General features: G+C 50.1%; 1 protein-coding gene across 2 annotated transcripts in view; it reads right to left on the bottom strand.

Annotated features, from left to right (window-relative positions):
- Nucleotides 1-19,286, bottom strand: part of NMD3 (NMD3 ribosome export adaptor) — a 379,934-nt gene extending 360,648 nt beyond the window's left edge. Inside the window, exons 1-2 of one of the 2 annotated variants that reach the window (XM_069618471.1) lie at nucleotides 19,132-19,275; nucleotides 18,891-18,946 (exon numbers count right to left, since the gene is read on the bottom strand). In XM_069618471.1, the coding sequence (XP_069474572.1) occupies nucleotides 18,891-18,934 (44 nt within the window). In that variant the 5' untranslated portion in view covers nucleotides 18,935-18,946; nucleotides 19,132-19,275. Of the gene's footprint in view, nucleotides 1-18,890; nucleotides 18,947-19,131 lie in introns of both variants that reach the window. The other variant, XM_069618472.1, reaches the window with a different exon arrangement.
- Nucleotides 19,287-19,904: the final 618 nt, after the last annotated feature.

The raw sequence follows: 19,904 nt of genomic DNA, 5'->3' as shown, positions 1-19,904 counted from the left end.
GATTGAAGTGTAGAGGACAGACAAGCCCTCTGGACCGCCCCAGCAACAGCAGCCGAAAAGGCATAACACCTGCAGACCCCTCCTCTCAGTTTCCAGACCCCCAAGCCCAACAAATGAGAGACGGGGGGACCCCCCCCACCTGCAAGGGAGAGGGCCAACTGGGCAACACCCACAAAGGTGCCAACTGCATCTCCAGAAGACACAGGACCGCTCCCTCCTAGACAAGTGAGGGACCACCAGGACAAACACCCCCGGGAACACCCTGATCCTGCCAATGAGTCTCGGAACAAGGGGGAAATCGGAGGAAAGGCATGAAGAAGCTCCACGGGCCAGGCCAAGGAAAGGAATGTCCACCCCCAAGGGACAGAATCTGGGAACAAAACCGGGGAAGCTGAGCGTTGCAGGGTGAGACAAAGAGGTCCAACCAGGTAAGTCTGAAACGCTGACACCTCCAGAAACATCTCGGGGAGAAGGGACTACTCCCCCTCACCCCCCCCCTGAGACTGAAAACACCCTGCTGAGATGGTCTGCAGTCACATTGTGCAACCCCCGAATATGGATTGCCCTCAAGCAGACCAGGTGAGCCTCCGCCCAGGTGCCGATGGACAAAACCAGATCCTCCTTGGAGCGGGACCCCATGCTACCCTGATGGTTGATATAAGCCAGAGAAGCAGTGTTGTCCATCCAAACCAGAAAGTCCTTCCCTATAAGCGAAAGCCGGAAGAGAACCAGGGTCTGCTGAACAGCAGCCAATTCCTTCCAATTGGAGGACCTCTCCAAGTCCATAAGAGACCACTTCTCTTGAGTTAAATCCAGGAGAGTCGCCACCCAGCCCAGGCCACTGGCATCAGTGGTAAGAGTGATCTTCAAGACCAGGGACTGGGGCACACCCCGCCGGAGTTGGGACCTGACCAACCACCAGCGAAGAGACATCCAGAGGGATCAAAAGTCGTTTTGAAGGGACACCTGGTGCAAATGGAACAGCAGGTGACACCTAAAGTTCTCAAATACAGTCGGGCCCAGGAGTCCACAAAGATACAGGAAGCTATGTGACCTTGGAGACACAAAAAGGTCCCTGGCCAAAGCCCAAGACCCCCAAGAACTCAGGAGCAACTGGAGCAGGGAAACCACTGTACAACGCAGGAGCCACCTTCTGCCTTATCCACTTTAAAGGCGCAGACCTCCAGAGAGTCACCAAACAACTTCCAACCTTCAAATGGGAGCTTTAAAGCAGCAGACTTCTGGGACCCCTCAGACCTCCAATCCCGAAGACACAAATGGCGCCTGCTAAAGACCGTGGCGCCCATGGAATGGCCACAGCGGTCCCCTGAACACCATCATAAAACAGGCCCGACATGAACTCGGACCGACACTGCATGTCAGAAAGGAGCTGGGACAGCCAGTGCCATCATCCAGGGACTGCTGCTGCAGATTCCGAAAACCAGACAACAGATCCGTGGCATAGGACCAAGGCCAGAGACCCCACATAGGATTTCTTGAGGGCAAACTCCACCTACCGTCCCTATGGGTCCCTGACAGCAGCTTCCTCAGCAGAAATGGAGGAACAGCCCACAACGCTGGCCAGAATGTCAGCAACTTCCAGCGCAGGAGGCAGGCAGGATTCCTCACCCCGTGGGGGTACAACTGTTAGGGAGAATTATCTCTTTAGGCTGAATTTCCTAACCTAGTGAGTACCCCAGCAGCTTTGCTGGATTTCTGGAGTTTGTTTTTTCTCCTGCCAAGAGTGAGACTCTTTTTCTCCCACTCTTGGACATGATTTATGGTGTTCCTTTGACTGCTAATGTGTTTTATGGGCTATGGGGTCCTTTACTCCATAGGGTCTCATGTGTTTTTCTCTATGTGTGTTACACAGCACCCTCTGTGCAGTAACAAAGGGGTGTCATAGTGACACCCCACCATAGACTCCATACCCTGGGACTGACTAATGTCTCCCAGGGCATGTAAAGTCACCATTGGCTTTACTAGTCCCAAATTATTAACAGAAACCAGTACAAACCATCATATTGTGGACGTACTGGTCGGGGCAATTCGATTGCTCCGGGGTCTGTTAGTCGAGGGGGCACGTCTCCGTCCCCCCTGATCGAGTTTTGGCTGGTGGCAGTGGATACTACTTTTTATATTCGACCGCGAATATATCCCTATGGGATTTTCCCATTGTTCGAGGCTACCAACTTTAATTATTTAATTCTCATAGCCTCGAACATACCGCCGGTTTATTTATTTAATATTAATTCGCCGGTTGGTATTTTTTGCCAGGACTCGATTCTAAAATGGCGTTTGTGTTCTCTTCTGTGACTTCAACCCAAGTCGAGCCCTTTGTTCCACTTTTGGCGGGCTTCTCCACAGAAGCCTCCAAAAGTGGTGCCACTCTGTCTGGGTACCACAGGGGGCGTGGGAGGGGGTTTAGGCACCCTGGACTGAGTTACCTTGGTAACTCAAGTCGCACTCTTGTGTAATTGGCCCAAGTGGTGAGCCGGCCGGCTCACCACTTAGCATGTTTGATTGACAGCTAGGCTGAGTGAATGGGGGTGTGCTGCATAAAAGCAGGGCTTTGGGGACTGGAACTTCAGAAGTTGCCACAGGACCTGAGAATCCGACGAGGGAGAAGCTGAGCCGACCTACCACGACGACACCACCGGTGGGGCCCTGCGGAACCGATTCACCACTTCCCAACGACAGAGAAGATCTCCCGGCTGGAGAGGCTTCTTCTCCTGACTGGTGGGCACAACCAGTTTACCTTCTTCTCTTCGCACCCCAGACCGGCTTGTGGTCGAATTGCCCATGCCAAGCACCCCGGCAACCGGATAGCCACTTACCACTGGACCGCGAATAAAAGGACTGCTCCTTTTAACTGAGAACTCCGCGGCTGGTTTCTTCCCTGACAGTGCAACGGACTCCTGTCTTCCTCCCTGACGAAGCACCGACTTGCCTCCGCTGCCAGGAACAACTGCCCCCGCTGGAGTATTCTCACCACTTTAAGGTACCGTGTCCGCTAGGCCTCCCTTTCTAAAGATTGCTACAAGGTAATAATAACCCCTTAACCTTCTGGACTGGGCTTGCCGCCTTGACCCTCTAACTGGTCCCTTTCTTTGGTCCAACTCTTTTTGAACCTTTACAAGACTCTTGTGCACTGCAACCGTGTGACCTTGGACACATTTCGTTTTGATCCCCTTAAAGTGGATCCAGCCTACTGACTCTAAACTCACAGTGTTACTTTGCCTTCCTCTCTTGTTGTGTTCATGAAAAAGTGTTGGGATCTGTTTCAATGTAATCTCTGCTTTTCTCTCCCTTTTAAAACAAATTATTAGAGTGCCATCTACGTTAAGCGCTCACCGCTGTCTGAAAATAAGTGGGGCTTTACTTAAGACTTGTCTAATATTCTTCTAAGGGAGTGTATATCTTTTAGTGACCATGTTTTTGAATTGCTTACTATTAGTGCCTGTGTGTTTTTCTAGATGTGGTTTTAAATAAATAATTATATCTCTTTTACACCAAGCCCTCGTCAGTGTTTACTTGTTCTACTGTGTTCTTTTGACCTATTGGGAATACTCTGTATACTGCCTAACTCTTCTTGAGGGAAGTCTGACTGCTCAGCCACAGCTACCAAGTGAATATGTGTGGTACAGACTGCTACCAAGTGGGTTTACTGCCAAACACCTGTAGTCTTAAATCTTTTGCAGTGGTCCCAGAGGGAACTGCACAGGTTTCTGCCTAACAACTTAGCCATAAAATGGGGCATGGAGATCTAGCCTACTCCGAAGGACCTTGTCCACCCAGTTTGTGGGAATGTTTATTCTGACGAATAGCCCGCTCCACAACAGAAGGCTCCTGAATTCCCATTGAAACACAGATCTGGTCCATCACCAGTTGGACCTCATCCCGGGCCAAGATATTACCAGAGGCCTCCTGCTTTGAAAAGCCCTCACAGGACAAGGCTGCGGTGTTGAGCGATGCAGGAGACGCTGTCCGACAATACGTAGCACGCAAAACTTCCAAGCCTTTAAGAACTTAGGATCGGACCCTCTGCGGCCAAGCCCTCGCAGGAAAAAGCCACAGTGTTGAACAACGCAGGTGACACTACCCAACGATACGTAGCATGCAACTTCCACGCTTCTGAGCATTTAAGAACAGAGGATCGGACCCTCTGCGGCAAAGCCCTTGAAGTACAAGGCTGCGCTGTTGAGCAACGCAGGTGTTTGGCGACGAAGGGGTTGAAACGGGGCACGGAAATCGTAGAGTGCGAGCATGCAGCGCAGCTGTCGACCAGCAGCAACCGCAAGGTAGAAAAGGTGCGAGTGCGGGGCGGAGCCATTACTGCGTCATACTAAACTGCCTATCCTCGTGCATACTTTACTTTCCAATGCATTTTCTTACCCTGCACTTTGTCGCACACATCCACTAGGCTCCCCTTTCTCCAGGGTAGCCATACTCTGTTTCTTCACTCCCACTACTGTTTTCTTGCATCTCCCGCTGGGGGACCCCTGCAACAACTTTCCCCTACAGTTTGTATTGGTCCACAGCTCAGTTCCATGATTTGCTTTTTCCCCAATAGGCCTTTCTCCTCTTCTCTAGGCTCCCCGACTCTGGCTCCCAGCTCTCCCGCTAAGCCAGCTCCAACCTTTGGTACTCATTGCCTGTGCTTTTCCGTTGTTCGCTGTACTCTGTTGTGGAAGTGGTTTCCCTACCTTAACCTACTGTTCTTCCCACTGTGGGTACTCATTGCCTGTGCTGTTCTGTTCTCTGTTCTAGAACTGTTACCCTACTGTAACCTACTATTCCTAGCCTGTTCCCTTTCCTTGTGTATCCATGTTTTCTCTTCTCCCTCCCATCGTACCCATCCCTTGGACCTCAGTTGCTCAGCCTTGCAAAGTACCTCTTCTACTCCTTCCCCCACCCAGTATGGTGCTCTCCATTTCCCCCGCCCCATCTTCTCAAATTGCTTCTCTATCTCCTATCCTACTCCGCTCACCAAGTCTGGTAGGAAGAAATTTAAGGACACACTGGTCTCCAACCCAGGCCTTCCCATTGCCGACACCTATGTCAGTGCTTCGGCCAGAGAGATTCTCACCAACATACTCTGTTCCCTGACCCGACCTATGGACCCTTCATATCTCCTTACTGGTGACACACGGTCCTCTTAGACTGCTTCCATTCCTCCGGAGTCATCATTAATGTCTATCTCAATGGTACCATCCCAGTACAAGGGCCTCAGCCCAACCTTGGCGCCTCATCAACTTCCTTGCTTCTGCCACCACGGCTACCTCTGCACTGGCCACTCAACCACCTTTTTCCACCACCCTGGCTCCCCTGCCATCATCCTCCCCGACTCCCTTGCCACCACCTCCCTCTGCTACTCTGGCTCCCTTGCCAGTCTTGGCTCTCCTGGCCCCCTTGCCTCCCTCGACCTCTCTGGCTCCCTTGCCTGATGCCTCTCTTCTGGCTACCTCGTCTCACTTGGCTGCCACCTCTCTAGCCCCTCTGCCATCCATGTCTTCCTTGGCTCCTCTGCCTCCCCCTCCCTTTACCTCCCAGGCTCCTCTGCCACTTCTGGTGGGGACCTCAGTCCCCTGTACCCCTCCCCAGAAGTAATTTCAAAAGTGGAAACCTGCTCCACACTGCTACTCTTAACTGTCGCTATGCTGTCAAACACTCCTGACAGCTGGATCTAGATGTTCTCGCTCTTACCGAGACATGGTTTAAGGCCAGCTGTGTCACGAGTTTTGACACACTTCTCCCTGAGGGCTACAAGATCCTCTCCGAGCCCAGGCCCAAAAGGCCTGGAGGCGGAGGGGCCCTGATCTTTCCTGAGTGGATTCCGGTCTCCATCATTCCCACTCAAGCCTACTCCTCCTTTGAATGCCTGGTCTGCAGGATCTCCGTTTCTCCTGGCTCCTCTCTGACCCTGGTCACCTTCTACCGGCCACCCTCTTCCTCTCTGAATCGGCTGACCTCACTTCTTCTCTCCTCTACCTCCAAGCTTCTCCTCCTTGGGGATCTCAACATCCACCTGGACTCTTCTGCCAGACACACCTTTGATGCTCTCATCACCTCCGACATCCCTCTCTAACCCACTCAATACTCCTTTCAACTGGACTGATCACTTTCTTCTTTCTTCTCACTTGAAGCTTCCTGCTCCCCTGGCAATGACAAATCCAGCATTGCCACCCTCCTTCACGGTCATCCGACAAATGAAGAGCGTGTCAGGGGCAACCTATGCCTCCACCTACTCTCCTCCACCTACTCCTGCGGCTGACTCCCATCCAGACACAGCCCTTTCCAACTTTCACCTATCCATCTCCAACACTCTTGACCTACCCAGGCCCTCTGCTCAGCCCTGGCCTCATTTCACAATAAAAACTCAGGACAACATGTCCTCACTCATCTGCTCCCCTCCCTCCCTCCCTCCCTCTATCTCTTTCAGGCCCTCCTTTGCCGCCCCTTCTCCCCTCCTCCTCTCTTCTGTCACACTTGATGAGGTGTCCAGACAAGTCTGGTATATGAAAGTCTCATCCAAAAAGGTGTCTGCCTGCTCCTCCAGAACCATTAAGGACAACATCGACTCTCTCGCTCCAGCGTTGGCCGATCTCTGCAACCACTCCTTTGCCACTGGAGTTTTCCCCTCTTCTCTCAAGCACTCCCTTGTGCACCCCCTGCCCAAAACGCCTTCTGCCGATCCCTCCAGCGGACAAACTTTTGCCCAATTTCTATTACTCTATTCAAAGGCAATCTCCTGTAGAAATTGGCTCTCTCCCAACTATCCCTCCACACTGAATTGTTGGTTGTCTCCATGACCATCAGTCTGGCTTCAGAGCAGACAGAGGCACAGAAACTGCTCTCCTCAACACCTGTGAAGACTTGCTCTCTAACCTTGACTCCAACTCTCCCTCTGTCCTCGGTTTCTGGCATGACTATCCTCTTTCCTCTTGGACCGACCATCCCAGGTTGAACTTGGGTCCTTCCTCTCCTTCATCACACTCACTACATGTGGTGCTCCCCAGGAACTATCCTCTCGTCCTGGTTTGTTTTCAATGTCAATCTGATTTCTACTTTTTCCTCTAACTTTCAGTGTTATGCAGATGACACGCAGCTCTATTTCAGGCTACCGTCAGCCTCCTCCTCGCTCATGCCCGACAGGCTTTCCGCCATTCAGGCATGGTGCGCCTCCAATGACCTATGTCTTAATGCCAGTGAAACAGAGATCCTGCTCATCGGGACCCCTGCTGCCGCTTTTCCCCTTTTCACTCTGGCCGGCCTCCCTTGGCTCTTTGCCCTCACACGCCTGTGAGGCAAAAAACCTTGGGGGTCATTTACAAACGTCCCATTCCCAACTGCACCTCCTCAGAAGTACCTTTTCTCACCTTCCCCCAGAAGCTCACTGTCTCCAGAGCCCTGGTTCCCTCTAGGCTTGACTATTGCAACAGCCTCTTTCTCGAGCTACCCAACTCTACCCTCCGCAACTCATCCAAAACAGGACTGCAAGACTTATCCTTGGACTCAAGCCCAGGGACCGCATCTCTACAGCTCTGAAATCCCTACACTGGCTCCTGGTGGCTGCAAGGATCAAGTTCAAGACCCTCTGCATCGTTCACAAGGCCTTCTGGGACGGGGGCCCGCACCATCGCCAACGCTCTCTTCCAAAGTACCTTCCTTACAGAGCCCTCCGCTCATCTACCGCCAATTCTCTACGGGTGAGTCGCATCTCCAAGCAGAGACTGGGTGGTAGATCGCCTTCCACTGTAGGTGCCTCCCTCTGAAATGGCCTTGCTGTCACTCTCTGCCTTGAGCCGGACCTCCTTAAGTTCCGGAAGCTCCTCAAGACCTGCCTTTTCTCCTCTTCCTTCGCTCTGCCTCTCGCTTGCTAACCTTCCCCACCTTCTGTTTCTCTCTGCCTTTCCTCCTGCTGTTACATTGACGGACTGCCTGGTGCTTCTCTGAGTCATATAGGACACCTGTGCCCCCCAGCACCCTGCCCAGTCCCTAGCACTTGCCTTCAGGCCCTCCTGCACTGCCACCTGGCCTTCCTTGCACTTCCTGGGCATGTTTCCCTTGGAGGTCTACCTTTCTGCACTTAACCCAGGGCACTGTTCCATTGGGTGCACTTGACCCCCTTCGTCAACCCTGCACTTCTTGTCTGTGCACTTGCACAATCTAAATACTAGTCCTAGTAAGATCGTTCATCTTGTTCTCCCCAGTTTTCCCCCTCCCTGCCTGGTAGCGCCTTGAAACACTTGTGTACAGGCACAATATAAAAAAAACTATAAATCCTCATCATCCGATGAAAGGGAGGAATCAGCTGCGTCCGAGCAACAGGAAGTCGAACCAGATGAGGAAGACACAAGGACAGGTCCAGACACACCAGGACCCACAGCACGGGATGCCAGGAATTCTTTAGAGAGGGCTTTAACGTCATTACAAGAAACCCCAGGAGCAGGGGCACTCACCTTCTTCCTTTTAGCCACACTAGAGGAAGAGAAGAGGCAGGCTCAGCATGCCTGCTCTTCTCAGCGTGCTTTGCCATACCGGCACACATGCAGAGAAACAAAGCACCACCCCACGGCAACCCGCACACCAAATACATACAAAAGAGCATGGGAAACCCTCGGACAGCATCCACATTGCCCCAGCAATGCCATGACATGGAAAGCAAAGGCCCAGCAAGCCCCTGCCCCCCCCCCCCCCCACCGTCCTGCCGCCAGGGCAAGCGGCAAAATCAGGCACCACACCAGCTGGCCCAACAAATGTTGGACAGGAGACGCGGGACCCCCCACCGCCACACAGAAAGCCACCGGACACAGCCCTCTTTCCAGAGGACACCGGCAAACCAGCTGCCAGACCCCACAGTCCTGCCGGGGACCCAGCAGGAACACCAGTACTCTGCAGCTACCAAGCCCATCAGAGGAGCCGCTGAGCATGGCACACCAGCCGCTGCCCATAAAGAGCCCCGCACAGAGAGGGTACGATAATGGTGGCCAGCACTAAAGAACTGCCATATGTTGGGTAAGTGGGAGGTTGTACCTCCTGGGAGGGGAGGGGCCAGAGGAGGCCAGCTTGAAAAAGAGTTCCTGTTAGCATGGGCATACTCAAGGTAAGTACTGGGATGAGGAAAGTGGAAGTAATGCAGCATTACTTTCCATTAATCTTCATTACTCCTAGTTCTACTCTTCCCTGAGAGGCCAGGTGGGACCAACCAGAAACACCATCACGTTCGAGTCCCTGATCATCACCAGAACCCGAGGGAGCAGAGGAGGAAAGGTGTAAAGGAGACCCTGAAGCCCACAGGAAGAACGTGTCCACCCACCACAACCTGGACAATGGAACTGGGATGTTGGAGCCGACTGGGTGGAAGCAAACAGATCCAACCACAGGACGCCCCATCAACAGCAAAGACTCCCTTCCACGATACACAGTCCCTGGACGGAAACACCCTGCTGAGCTTGTCCGCCACCATTTTGTGGACACCCCGGATGTGGACTGCCTTGAGAGACAGAAGTTGCCGCTCCACCCAGAACCCCAAGGACTGCACCAAAGCCACCAGTACCGTGACCGGCAACCCCCTTTTCTGTTGATATAAGATGCAGTTGTATTGTCCATCCACACCATCACTGCCGCTACCCTCCGAAGAGGCCAAAACACCCTTGACAGCCTGAAACACTGCAGCCATCTCCCACCAGTTGAACGAGCGAGAGGCCTCCCAGGACCTCCACTTCACCTGGTAGGACTAATCCCCAAACACCGCCCCCCAGGCCCTCTGGTTGGCGTCAGTGGAAAGGGTGATCTGCAAGGGATGGAAGAGGGGAAAACCCTTCAGAAGAACCCCAGGCCAGAACAGCCATTGGAGGGCTGTCCAGAAAGAGCAGAAGTACACGGCAGGAGACTATCGAAGTTGTGCTCTCACTCCCTGAAATATTGATGGAGATGCTCCAAGAGAGGACGCAGATGAGATGGACCCAAGGAACCAGGAAGACGCAAGACGCCACGTGCCCCAAGGATCTGAGAAACACCCATGATGGAGCATCGACCAAGACAAGAGGGGCCAAAGCGATCTCATCAAGTTTACAGCCCTGTCCACCGGCAGAAGAACCCTGTCCTTCGCAGTCCAGAAGAGCGCCCCTATGAACGGTAGATCGCTGGAAGGAGGCAGGTGCAACTTGCACCAGTTTATTTATTTAGATTTGTAAACCGCATTAACAGCCCAAGGGCATTGAGGCGCTGTTGCATGAAATCGTCTTAGTTGCAACAGGTTACTTTGCTCATGGTTACAATGAGCGTGCCCACAGACAAGGTAGCTACACGCTCATGATTACAGTGAGCGTGCCCATTGACAAGGCAGTTACATTCCAGTTACTTTGATACAATCAACACATTGCGTTCTTTTCATACAGGTTACTTTGGTCAAGGTTACATTGATTTGTCATTCATAGTAAAGGGTGGATATACCTAGGATAATGGTGCCTAAGGCTACTTAGATGAACAGCCTGGTTTTCAGTGCTTTCCTGAAGGCTAAATGTGATTCAATACTTCTCAAGTGTGGCGGAAGAGCGTTCCAGTGAGTTGCTGCCAGGACAGGGAAACTGGACCTGCCTGCCCGCAACCTCTGTGTTTTAGGAATAGAGATCATGTTGGTGAAAGCAGATCTTGTGGGTCTATCTGGCGTGGGCTTGACAACTCTTTGGGACAGGCATAGGGGTGCCAGATTATGAACGCATTTATGCATCAATGCAAGTGTTTTGAAGACTATCCTTTCTTTAACAGGAAGCCAATGGACTTGCCTCCTCGTTTCAGAGATGTGCTCCCTCCTCGAGATGCCTGTGGCAGCCCTTATGGCATTATTCTTGACTGTCTGGAGTATGGAGATGTTTTTACTGATGTCCCAATACAGATGGTATTACAGTAGTCCAACCGAGACCCGATTATTGCTCTTGCAATTGTGAGACAGTTCTGTTCCGACAGGAAGGGCCTGGCTGCATTAGTTGATTAAAAAACCCAAGTCCTGTAGCAACTTAAAGTCTGATGCAGGTGTTCCCGAAGGTGAGAAGGCAAGGGCACCGCCACCAGCCAGTTGTCCAGATACGGGAAAACCTGAACCTTCTGTCAATGCAGAATGTCCAACACAGGGCCCAAGATCGTTGTAAAGGTTCTGGGTTCAATCCAAAGGGGAGAGCACAGAACTAATAATAGAACCCCTCCATTGAAAAGCGGATGAAGCACTGATGAGGACCCAGTTCTGGAGATCGAGAGACGTTAGAAAATCCCCCTTCTGAATCAGGGGAATCCTCCTCTGCCGACATTCCATCTTGAAGTGGTGGGTGGCAATGTGATGATTCAACCTCTTCAGATCAATGCCGGGATGAAACTTCACTCCCGGCTTGGGAACTAAGAAGGCGATAGAATAATGGCCCTGACCCCTCTTGAGAGGAGGGACCGACGACACCAGCCTCTTCTGGATGAGTTCCCGAACAGTCAGCCGCATGGCTGACATCTTAACCAAGTTCCTGGGAAGTGGAGTGTTGACAACTCCTGAAGGTGCATGGAGAGAGCTAATTCCAGAGAGCAACCCCACCGCACTGAACGATTTGCCAAGAATCCTTGGACAGCCGAGTCCAGACCTTCCATAATCCTTGAAGACGACCACCGGCCATGCATCAGGACTTTTGCTGCTTCAGGCCAGAGGACGGACACCCACCCTTAGGGACCCACCTGGACTTTTCTCCACCAGGCCGTCGGGCAGCATAACGAAGGAGCCACAGGCATAAACTTGTCTGATTTCTGCACCAAAGACTTGGAGTCAGGCTTTTTACGTAGCTTCCCAGCATGCTTATCCGCCCAGAATACTTTGTGGACCTTCTCCCCCAGAGAATCCCTCAATAGAGAGAGTATGAACGCCAAAGGGAATTTTCAAAGCGAACTTCTGGTGGGAACCAGTTTGCAAGTCTAGAAGGTGGAGATGAGGGCAATCAGCAACCAAGGTGCGCATGGTGATAGCAACAGCCTTGACTTCGTCGTAGGCAAAGTCTAACAAGAATTCCAGCTGTGATCGGATCAGATGAATGTGGGGCAGAGGATCGGACCCCTCCTGCAAAGCTTTAGAGACAGTCCGGAGGCCAGCCAGCGAAGTTTCAGCAGTGCAAGACAAATAGGCGGGGGAGTTTAAAGGACAAGTGTGCTTCAGCATAGGCCTCCCGCAAGGACCCCTCTGCCTTCTGGTCAGTCCCATCCTTAATGGCTTCCTACGAGGCCATAGAAGAGCGACCCATGAGGCTCGGGAGAATATCGTCCACCGCCACAGACTGAACAAGAGCTTCTCCTCGCCGTGAAAAGGGTAATGTTTGGACAAAAACGAGGGACAGCAATCTGGTCAGGCTCTCTCCACACCGCTAAGACCTACTCCTTGATGTTCGCCAGGAGAGGGAGGCCAGTCCGCACAGCCTTCTTAAACTGAGGACAAGGGACCCGAGGTGCCCCCTCTGCAGATCAGCTGCAGAGTCTGGAGGGGGCAAAGGCCATGTAATGCGCCACCTGGATAAGGGTGGACGCCACCGCCTCCTTGTCCAAATTACTTCCCCCTCAGTTCCCCTTCTCTGAAAGTCAGGGAACCTGATAAGTAGAGCGAGAGGACGACGAGAAAGAACTGGATGTTGGGTAGCAAGTCTGAACCCTCTTTAATCAGCATTTGGCCTGCCACAAGAGCTGCTTTTCCAACCATTCAGCCCTACGCTTGGCAGGCCGCTCCAGGGAGGACTTGAATGAGGAAGGAGCCAAGTGCTTCCTTTTTGCTGGGTGATTCCCAATCCTAACAGGATCCGACAGCCCGAGAACAGGAGGACGTCCCCAGCAGGCAAAAAAACACTACGACCTCCACCTGCAGCAGAGAGAGATATCCTCAAAATGTGCAGGAGACGAGCTGGAACCCATGGAGATGGCAGTCATCCGTCGCCATGGGAACCCCAAAAGGAAACTCCAGAGTGGGCCAGGAGTCCCAGACCCGCCGCATCCTACTTACCGTAGCACCGGAACAACTGGGGCACGCCCACCGCCCTGGAATCCAAAACGCTCAGCAGAGGAGATCCAGAGCGTGGGAGATGAGGAATACCAGAGCCAGAGCTCTGTAGGGCCTCAGTTTCTGCTAGCAACGCAGAATCACACACCCCAAACCCAAAGCTCAGCAGGGGACACAGGGTGACATCCAGTAGAGGATCCTGATGAGCTCGGCAACAGGATCTGCCATCAGTAGCCGAACTGTGCCCCCTCAAGCACAGAAAGAGAAGGTAAGGAGACCAAATGAAGGAGCGTTCCGGCCCGAGGTTGGAAAATGAAGAACTGTGGCCGGTCCCGTGGGCACTGCCGATATTCATCAGCAAGGGAGCGGGACTAACAGACTAGAAATAGAAAAAGGATTCCTGGAGGAGGTGGGACACCTAACACGCAAGTACTGGAACGAGGAAGAGGGATGTGGAGGTAATGTGTAGATTAGCCTGGAGGTGTGTTCTTGTGGGGTCAATTTGACGTGGTGCACAGAAGTAGAGAGGTGTTGCAGTCTACTAGTTCAGCTGCCCACGCAAGCCGCACCCAGCCCTGGATACCTTGGCCCAGGACTCTGCGTTCATGCATTAGCTGCCACGATTACACCAAGTAAATACAGAGTCCTTTGTAGATGGGCTGTGCTGCTTTCAGACGTGAACGTCTTATTCTGCCTGAACCAGCCAGCCCATGCAGTACACTTCCCAGGAACCTGCCCACACTCCTGTGAGGCTCGTGAGGCACCAAGACCCCACCTCCAGAGCAGTCCAGCAGACGCTGAATAGTAGGTCCCACTGTGGCCTGAAAACAGAATTTAACAACTCTCTTTGCTATGGTAGAGCATTTAAACTGGAAACTGTTTGGAAGTGATGGTTCGGTCAGAGCCTCAGGTTTCAGACGATCATGCATGAGAAGGCCTGCCCAAACCGGTTTTTGCTTTGAAATCTCATACTTGTGGGCGTTTCCTCCCATTGAAAAAGTAGGAGAAGAAAAATCTGGAAGAGCCCATAGGGGCGGAGGAGGTGCAAAAGGCTACAGCCCGACTAAAGATGAACAAGAGTCCAAGGGTAGACGGATTAACAGCTATATTCTATACAACATTTAGGAGCTCATTAGCAGGAATTCTCACAGATCTATTTAATCATTTCCGGGAGACAGGAGAGGTCACCACATCCATGAATAAGGCGCATATCACCCAGATTCCAAAAGTGGGGAAGAACCCACATGTGTGCTCCTCAGACCATCCCATTGCACTTATCAATGGAGATGTCAAGATTTCCAGAAGGGTGCTAGCGGCTAGGTTAGACGGGATGTTACAGCAGCTGGTGATGCAGGACCAGATGGGTTTCATACAGGGACGCAATACATTTGATAACATAAGGAGGGTACTATGTGTGGTAGACAAAGCTGGGGAAGAACACCCATGTGCATAATGTTAGACGCTGAGAAGGCATTTGATCGGGTCAATTGGACCTTCATGGAACAAATACTGCAGAAGGTGGGTATGGGACCGAACTTCGTGGGAATGATAAAGGCGAGCTACAAACACCTGCAAGCCAGAGTGAAAGTCAATGGGCGCCTAACCGATCCACTTTCAATAAGAAGGGGGCCGAAGCAGCGGTGCCCGCTGTCGTAGCTTTTCTTCGCTATAGTGAAGGAGCCATTTGCACATAAGATAAGGGGGAACAAGGAGATGCGAGGGGTCAGCTGGGCAGGGACGCAACACAAGATAGGGCTGTTTGTGGATGATGCACTCCTAATGATCACAGAGCAGGGGAAGTCGCAACCAGCAATATTAAAGGGAGATGGTGCATACTCAGATGTGTCAATTTTTAAAGCGAATCTCAGGAAATCCAAAATCTTGAATCTGTCGGTGGGGGAATTGGAAAGGACCCAGTTGGAGAGAGAGAACCCTTTCAGATGGGCTGAGGGCCCAGTTAAATACCTGGGAGTGAACCTAACCGCGTCTATCAAACGAATTGTAGGGGCCAACCATCACCCGTTGCTCAGGCAAGTTAAAGCCGAGCAAGCAAGGTGGAGGAGTCTATACATATCCTGGTTTGGAAGAATAGCTGTGGTTAAGATGAACATACTTCCTAGAATACTGTACCTATTCCAGGCGATCCCCCTCGTACTACCTGGGAAGCTCCTGAAGGAATTCCAAGAATGCCTTATGAATTTCATATGGGGAGGGAAGAATCTGAGGATTGGACGAAGACACTGTTCAGGAATAAGGCGCAGGGGGGTGGGAGTGGTGGCCTGCCCGAGCATATTCAAATATTACCAGGCAGCGCGGCTAAGGGCACTGGCAGAATGGGGAAGGGAAGGCCAGAAAACCAGAAGCATTGGAACTAGCGGTGGCAGGGGAGTACCTGTGCAAGGCGATGGGAGAGAGGAAGGGAGAATTCAATTACGAACAATACCATGAGGATCTGGGAAAAGGTGAATAGTAAGCTCAGCCTGTCGCCATGGCTTTCTCCACTGATGCCTGCATTTGGGAACCCTGCCTTCCCGCCAGGTAAAGAGTATGGAAGGTTCAAAAGGTGGATGGAGAGGGCGAGGGGGAATCAGGGTGATTGGCGGCCTCTATGAAGGGACGCGGTTCCGGACATTTGCAGACTGTAAAAGGGAGTTGGGTTTGAAGGAAGAAAAACGGTTTTCTTACCACTAGCTGAGGCACTGGGCAGGGACACCCACAATGAAGGAAGGGGCCACGAGGGAACTCACAGAGTGGGAAATGCTGATGACGTCCACAGACAACAATAAAGGCCGATCTCTGCAATATACAATATCCTATTGAAAGGCGAGAATGAAGAAGGGGTGGCCGTGACCCACTGACAAACAGTGGGACAAGGTGATGGGTGGCTGGAACACCTCATACACATCGGCACAACATCAGGAACTACAGTATAAGCTCTTGCACCAATGGCATTACACACTGGAGAGGCTACATAAAAATGTTCCCCACGAGGTCCGAGTTGTGCTGGAGGGGATGTGGGGAGAAGGGGATGATGGTGCATATATGGTGGGGATGCCAGTGACTGAAACATTTCTCTCAGGAGGTAAAGTCCAAGGTGATGGAGATAATTGGGTAGAAAGGGATTTTGAGGGGGCAGAGATACTCCTGGCACCATGCACGATCAACAATGGGTAGGGGGAAAGGCAAGAAGGCTATGGGCGAACCTCATAATGGCTGCAAAGAGGTGCATAGCGAGGCAATGGAACCAGAAAGAACCCCCATCTATCATACAGTGGTACTATGTGATCTGGGACACGATAGAAGTGGGGGAAATGACTGTGATAGTGTGAGGGACATTAAAGACCTTCAGTAAAGTTTGGTCTCCTAACATACAATCAAGATGTGTTACATTTATATATCCCGAAGAGACTACAGGCCCTGGGACTCCTGGAGGAAGAGAGGGGATGAGCCAGAGCAAGAGAAATAAAATGACAAACCACCCAAGGACTGAGGGGGAGGGGAAAGAGGGGAGGGATGTTATTGATTATTGAAGTTGGAGTTTAAGAACTTTGCAAGGAAATGTAAAACGCACTCTTGTGAAGAGAATTAAGTTTCTTGAAGATGTGAACTGAACAATAAAGTTTTGGTTGGAAAAAAAATGAAAAAAGTAGGAAAACGACAAATCCCAGAATGCAAAAAGGAAAACAGAGATGGATGGCCTTCTCACACATGGCCATGGGAAACTTGAGAGCTCTGTTCAGTTGAGTAACCATTGTTTTTTCGACAAAACCTTAAGTTTTAGCGTTCAGGTGATAAAAACTGTAATAGGGACATTTCTTTCTGAAATAGCACACAAGGTACCAGTTAGCTACCCGGATCCATGATTTCTAGAGAATTAAAAGATGTAACAAATATAGTTTAACAATCTTCCTTACTTTCACCTCTGCTTATTTGACACCAAAAACCATAATTTTTGGAGAACGTCAAATTGTTCTCACATCATACATGCATCTGTAAACCAGGCTACCTTTTCACACATTGGGCCTCATTGCAAGTGTGGCATTAAGGGGTAAAATTGGCAGTAAATCTGTTACCGCCAATTTTACCACTATGCCAAATCGGCCTGCAGTGGAAGATTTACATCCAGAAAAATCCTTGAGATAATTCATCCCACTCTCTCGCCAAAATCGGCAGAGGCGGAATTACAGTGGAGGAAGTTACACTGCTGTAATTCCGCCAAAAAAGCCCCCTTGAGTCCAATGGACTAAAAGGAAATGGGGACTTGCACTGTCACCGCCACTTGTAATCTGGCGGTAATTCCGCCGGACCAAGTGGCATTAACGGTAATTCAGTTGCGCGATATTCCCGCGGATTTACCACCAAACTCAAAATGAGGCCCAATATCTTTTGTTGCGAGTCTAAGCATTAACAGTACATTTATAAAAAAAAAACAAAAAAACAGGACACTTTTTCAACCCCCTCCCTGAATTTCATTCCGATACTTGTTGTCTTCCATTCAAGATGAGGGAAAAACGCTACAACCATATTCATTTTGCAGAACCTATTTCTCTTACGATTTATCTAGTTTTCTGAGAGGTTTATAAAGATTTGTCAACTTTTCAATTCAACCCTATAAAAAATTGTTCAAAGTGAAACCCGAGAATGAGGAGAAGAAAGGATGAGAGGGCAAGTGGGTCATAATGATTTGCTAGGTCCAGGGATATGGGAGGAGAGGTTGCTGCACAGATAACTGGAGAGGTCGTTTCCCCGGTCCCAGTCATGTGCTGATATTGTTAATATTTAAAAACTTGCAAAACTGCTTCCTCTCACTACCTCAACATCGCCCCAGTATATGGCATTCTAAGGCAATCCTACGTTAGGGGCCCTTTGCCCTGTCTGCCCTGACGTCCTTGGAATCTATAGTTATGTAGCTCGCCTAATGGTTTAACAACAACAACAAAAAAAGTGATAAAAAATTAAAAAAATAAAGTCTCTTGGCCATCAAAATATTCCTCCTCGGAATTAAAAAACACATTGAAAGTTTCGACAATGTGGTCACATATATACAATGTAAAAACAAAAGCAATTAGGAAAACTAAAACAGTTTAAGATCTCAAAACAAAATCACAACTTCTTGTCACTGCATTACAAAGGCAAATAGTGTTTAAGCCAAAGTTGCCAAAAGACCTGTGAAAAACAATGTTTCTACCAACCAAAGCAGGGAAGATATGTGTTAAGAGTTGCAGACTAGTCTCAAATCAAATCCTGCTTCAACACCAAAGCGTGTGCTCCCAAGCAAATCATTTGATCTCACTGTGCCTGACCTACGACTCGAGTGATCTCACTGTACTCCAAAATAAGCCTCAATAACTAGGATCATACATCATATGTACATCAAAAAATGTGTATGTAGCTTGCTTTACTCCTCTCAACTTGATCCCCTCAAGTACCAAAGACTCTCTGCGAGGTCTCCAAATATGCAAATTAGGGGATCCCGCAAATCCTAGTGCCAGCCCTGCACACAGAATGCGTGAAGGATTACAAGGCACAAACAGGAACACCAACTTTCAGGCGTCATACCCACAAGCATGCCCCATTCCATTCGGAAGTTGCGAAACCAGTCCTGGTTTCAATTTTGCATTCTGGGACTTGTAATCCTGGATTTCACGATTATAAATCAGAAGTCTCAAAATGAAGTTAAAACCAGGATTGCACTAATACCTCCCGAATGGAGTGGCTCATGTTGAAATGTACGTACCCACCTTGATCATACAAGATCTACGAGCATACAGCCACTTTCTAGGAATCACAATTTTAGATACACCTTAGATGTTACGTGGCCGGAATTGTGTCACATAGGCAGGTCATGAGAAATCGCAGACAGTTCACATACATGTTTCCTTGGCTGCTTGTGGCAGGTCCTGTCATGTACTCCATGTTGACAAGTGGCTAGAAAAGAAAAGACGACAGTTTTCAACAAGCATTTCAGCTTGCTTCTTTGTATCTGTGCACACATGAGTATGTACATATGAATTGAAGTTTGTAAACTAGATTATAAATCGCTCCGATTACACGTTCGAAGACAGACACTCTCTTCAATTTATATAATTGGAACTGGAATCATAGTCACTCACCGGAGCACACTCTGCACAGCGCCGGCACTGGATGGGGCGATGGGGGGCGGTGGGGGCAGTCAATACGGTGGTACTCCACCTCCTCAATTCGAGAATGCCACAACTCCCTCCCTATGAGTTCATCCTGTGGCCACGCTGTGCAGTAACAGACCCGTCAACTCTTCCAACGAAGCCACGCCTCTGGGTCCACCCAAATGGCGGCCATCTTGGAAAGGGATAGTTTAGAGTTAAAAGCATGATAATCCCAAAAAGAATTCAGCACTGCGATTGCTGTATCCAAACATTCATCTTACTTAATTGAGTTGAATGTTTTATATATTACTATTTAAGAAAACAAATATTTTATAATTTTATATTTATGAAATGCTTACGAAGAAAAGACAATAAAACATTGTAAAATAAAAACCTGGATTACGTTCTCTTTTTGCTTTCAGACCCCTTCCATTTGAACACAATCACTCTATAAAACTGTGGTGGAACCGTTTCGGTCCAGGGGCACAAGAGATAAGAACTTTGTGTCCGTTTTTTGTTTTGATGTTGTAGACGTTGACTTCTGCGAAACGCGGGTGACGAAAAACGCAGGCTCTCCCACAGAGTTCTAATACTAGAGGGCCAACATTGCACCAGCATCTGTGTCAGCACTGGACGCCATGCTGGTGGATAAAGCAGCCTTGGAAGCCTTCACTTCTCTATGCAGCTAGCATTAGTTTCAAACAAAAATTGCCATCCTTCGTGCTGTCTTGCATTCAGGGCCTGTCCTAGGATTTGCTGGG

The sequence above is a fragment of the Ambystoma mexicanum genome, chromosome 10, assembly GCF_040938575.1.
Source record: "Ambystoma mexicanum isolate Mex_15411 chromosome 10, UKY_AmexF1_1, whole genome shotgun sequence".
Lineage (NCBI taxonomy): Eukaryota > Metazoa > Chordata > Amphibia > Caudata > Ambystomatidae > Ambystoma > Ambystoma mexicanum.
This window is presented reverse-complemented; position numbering and strand designations above follow the sequence as displayed.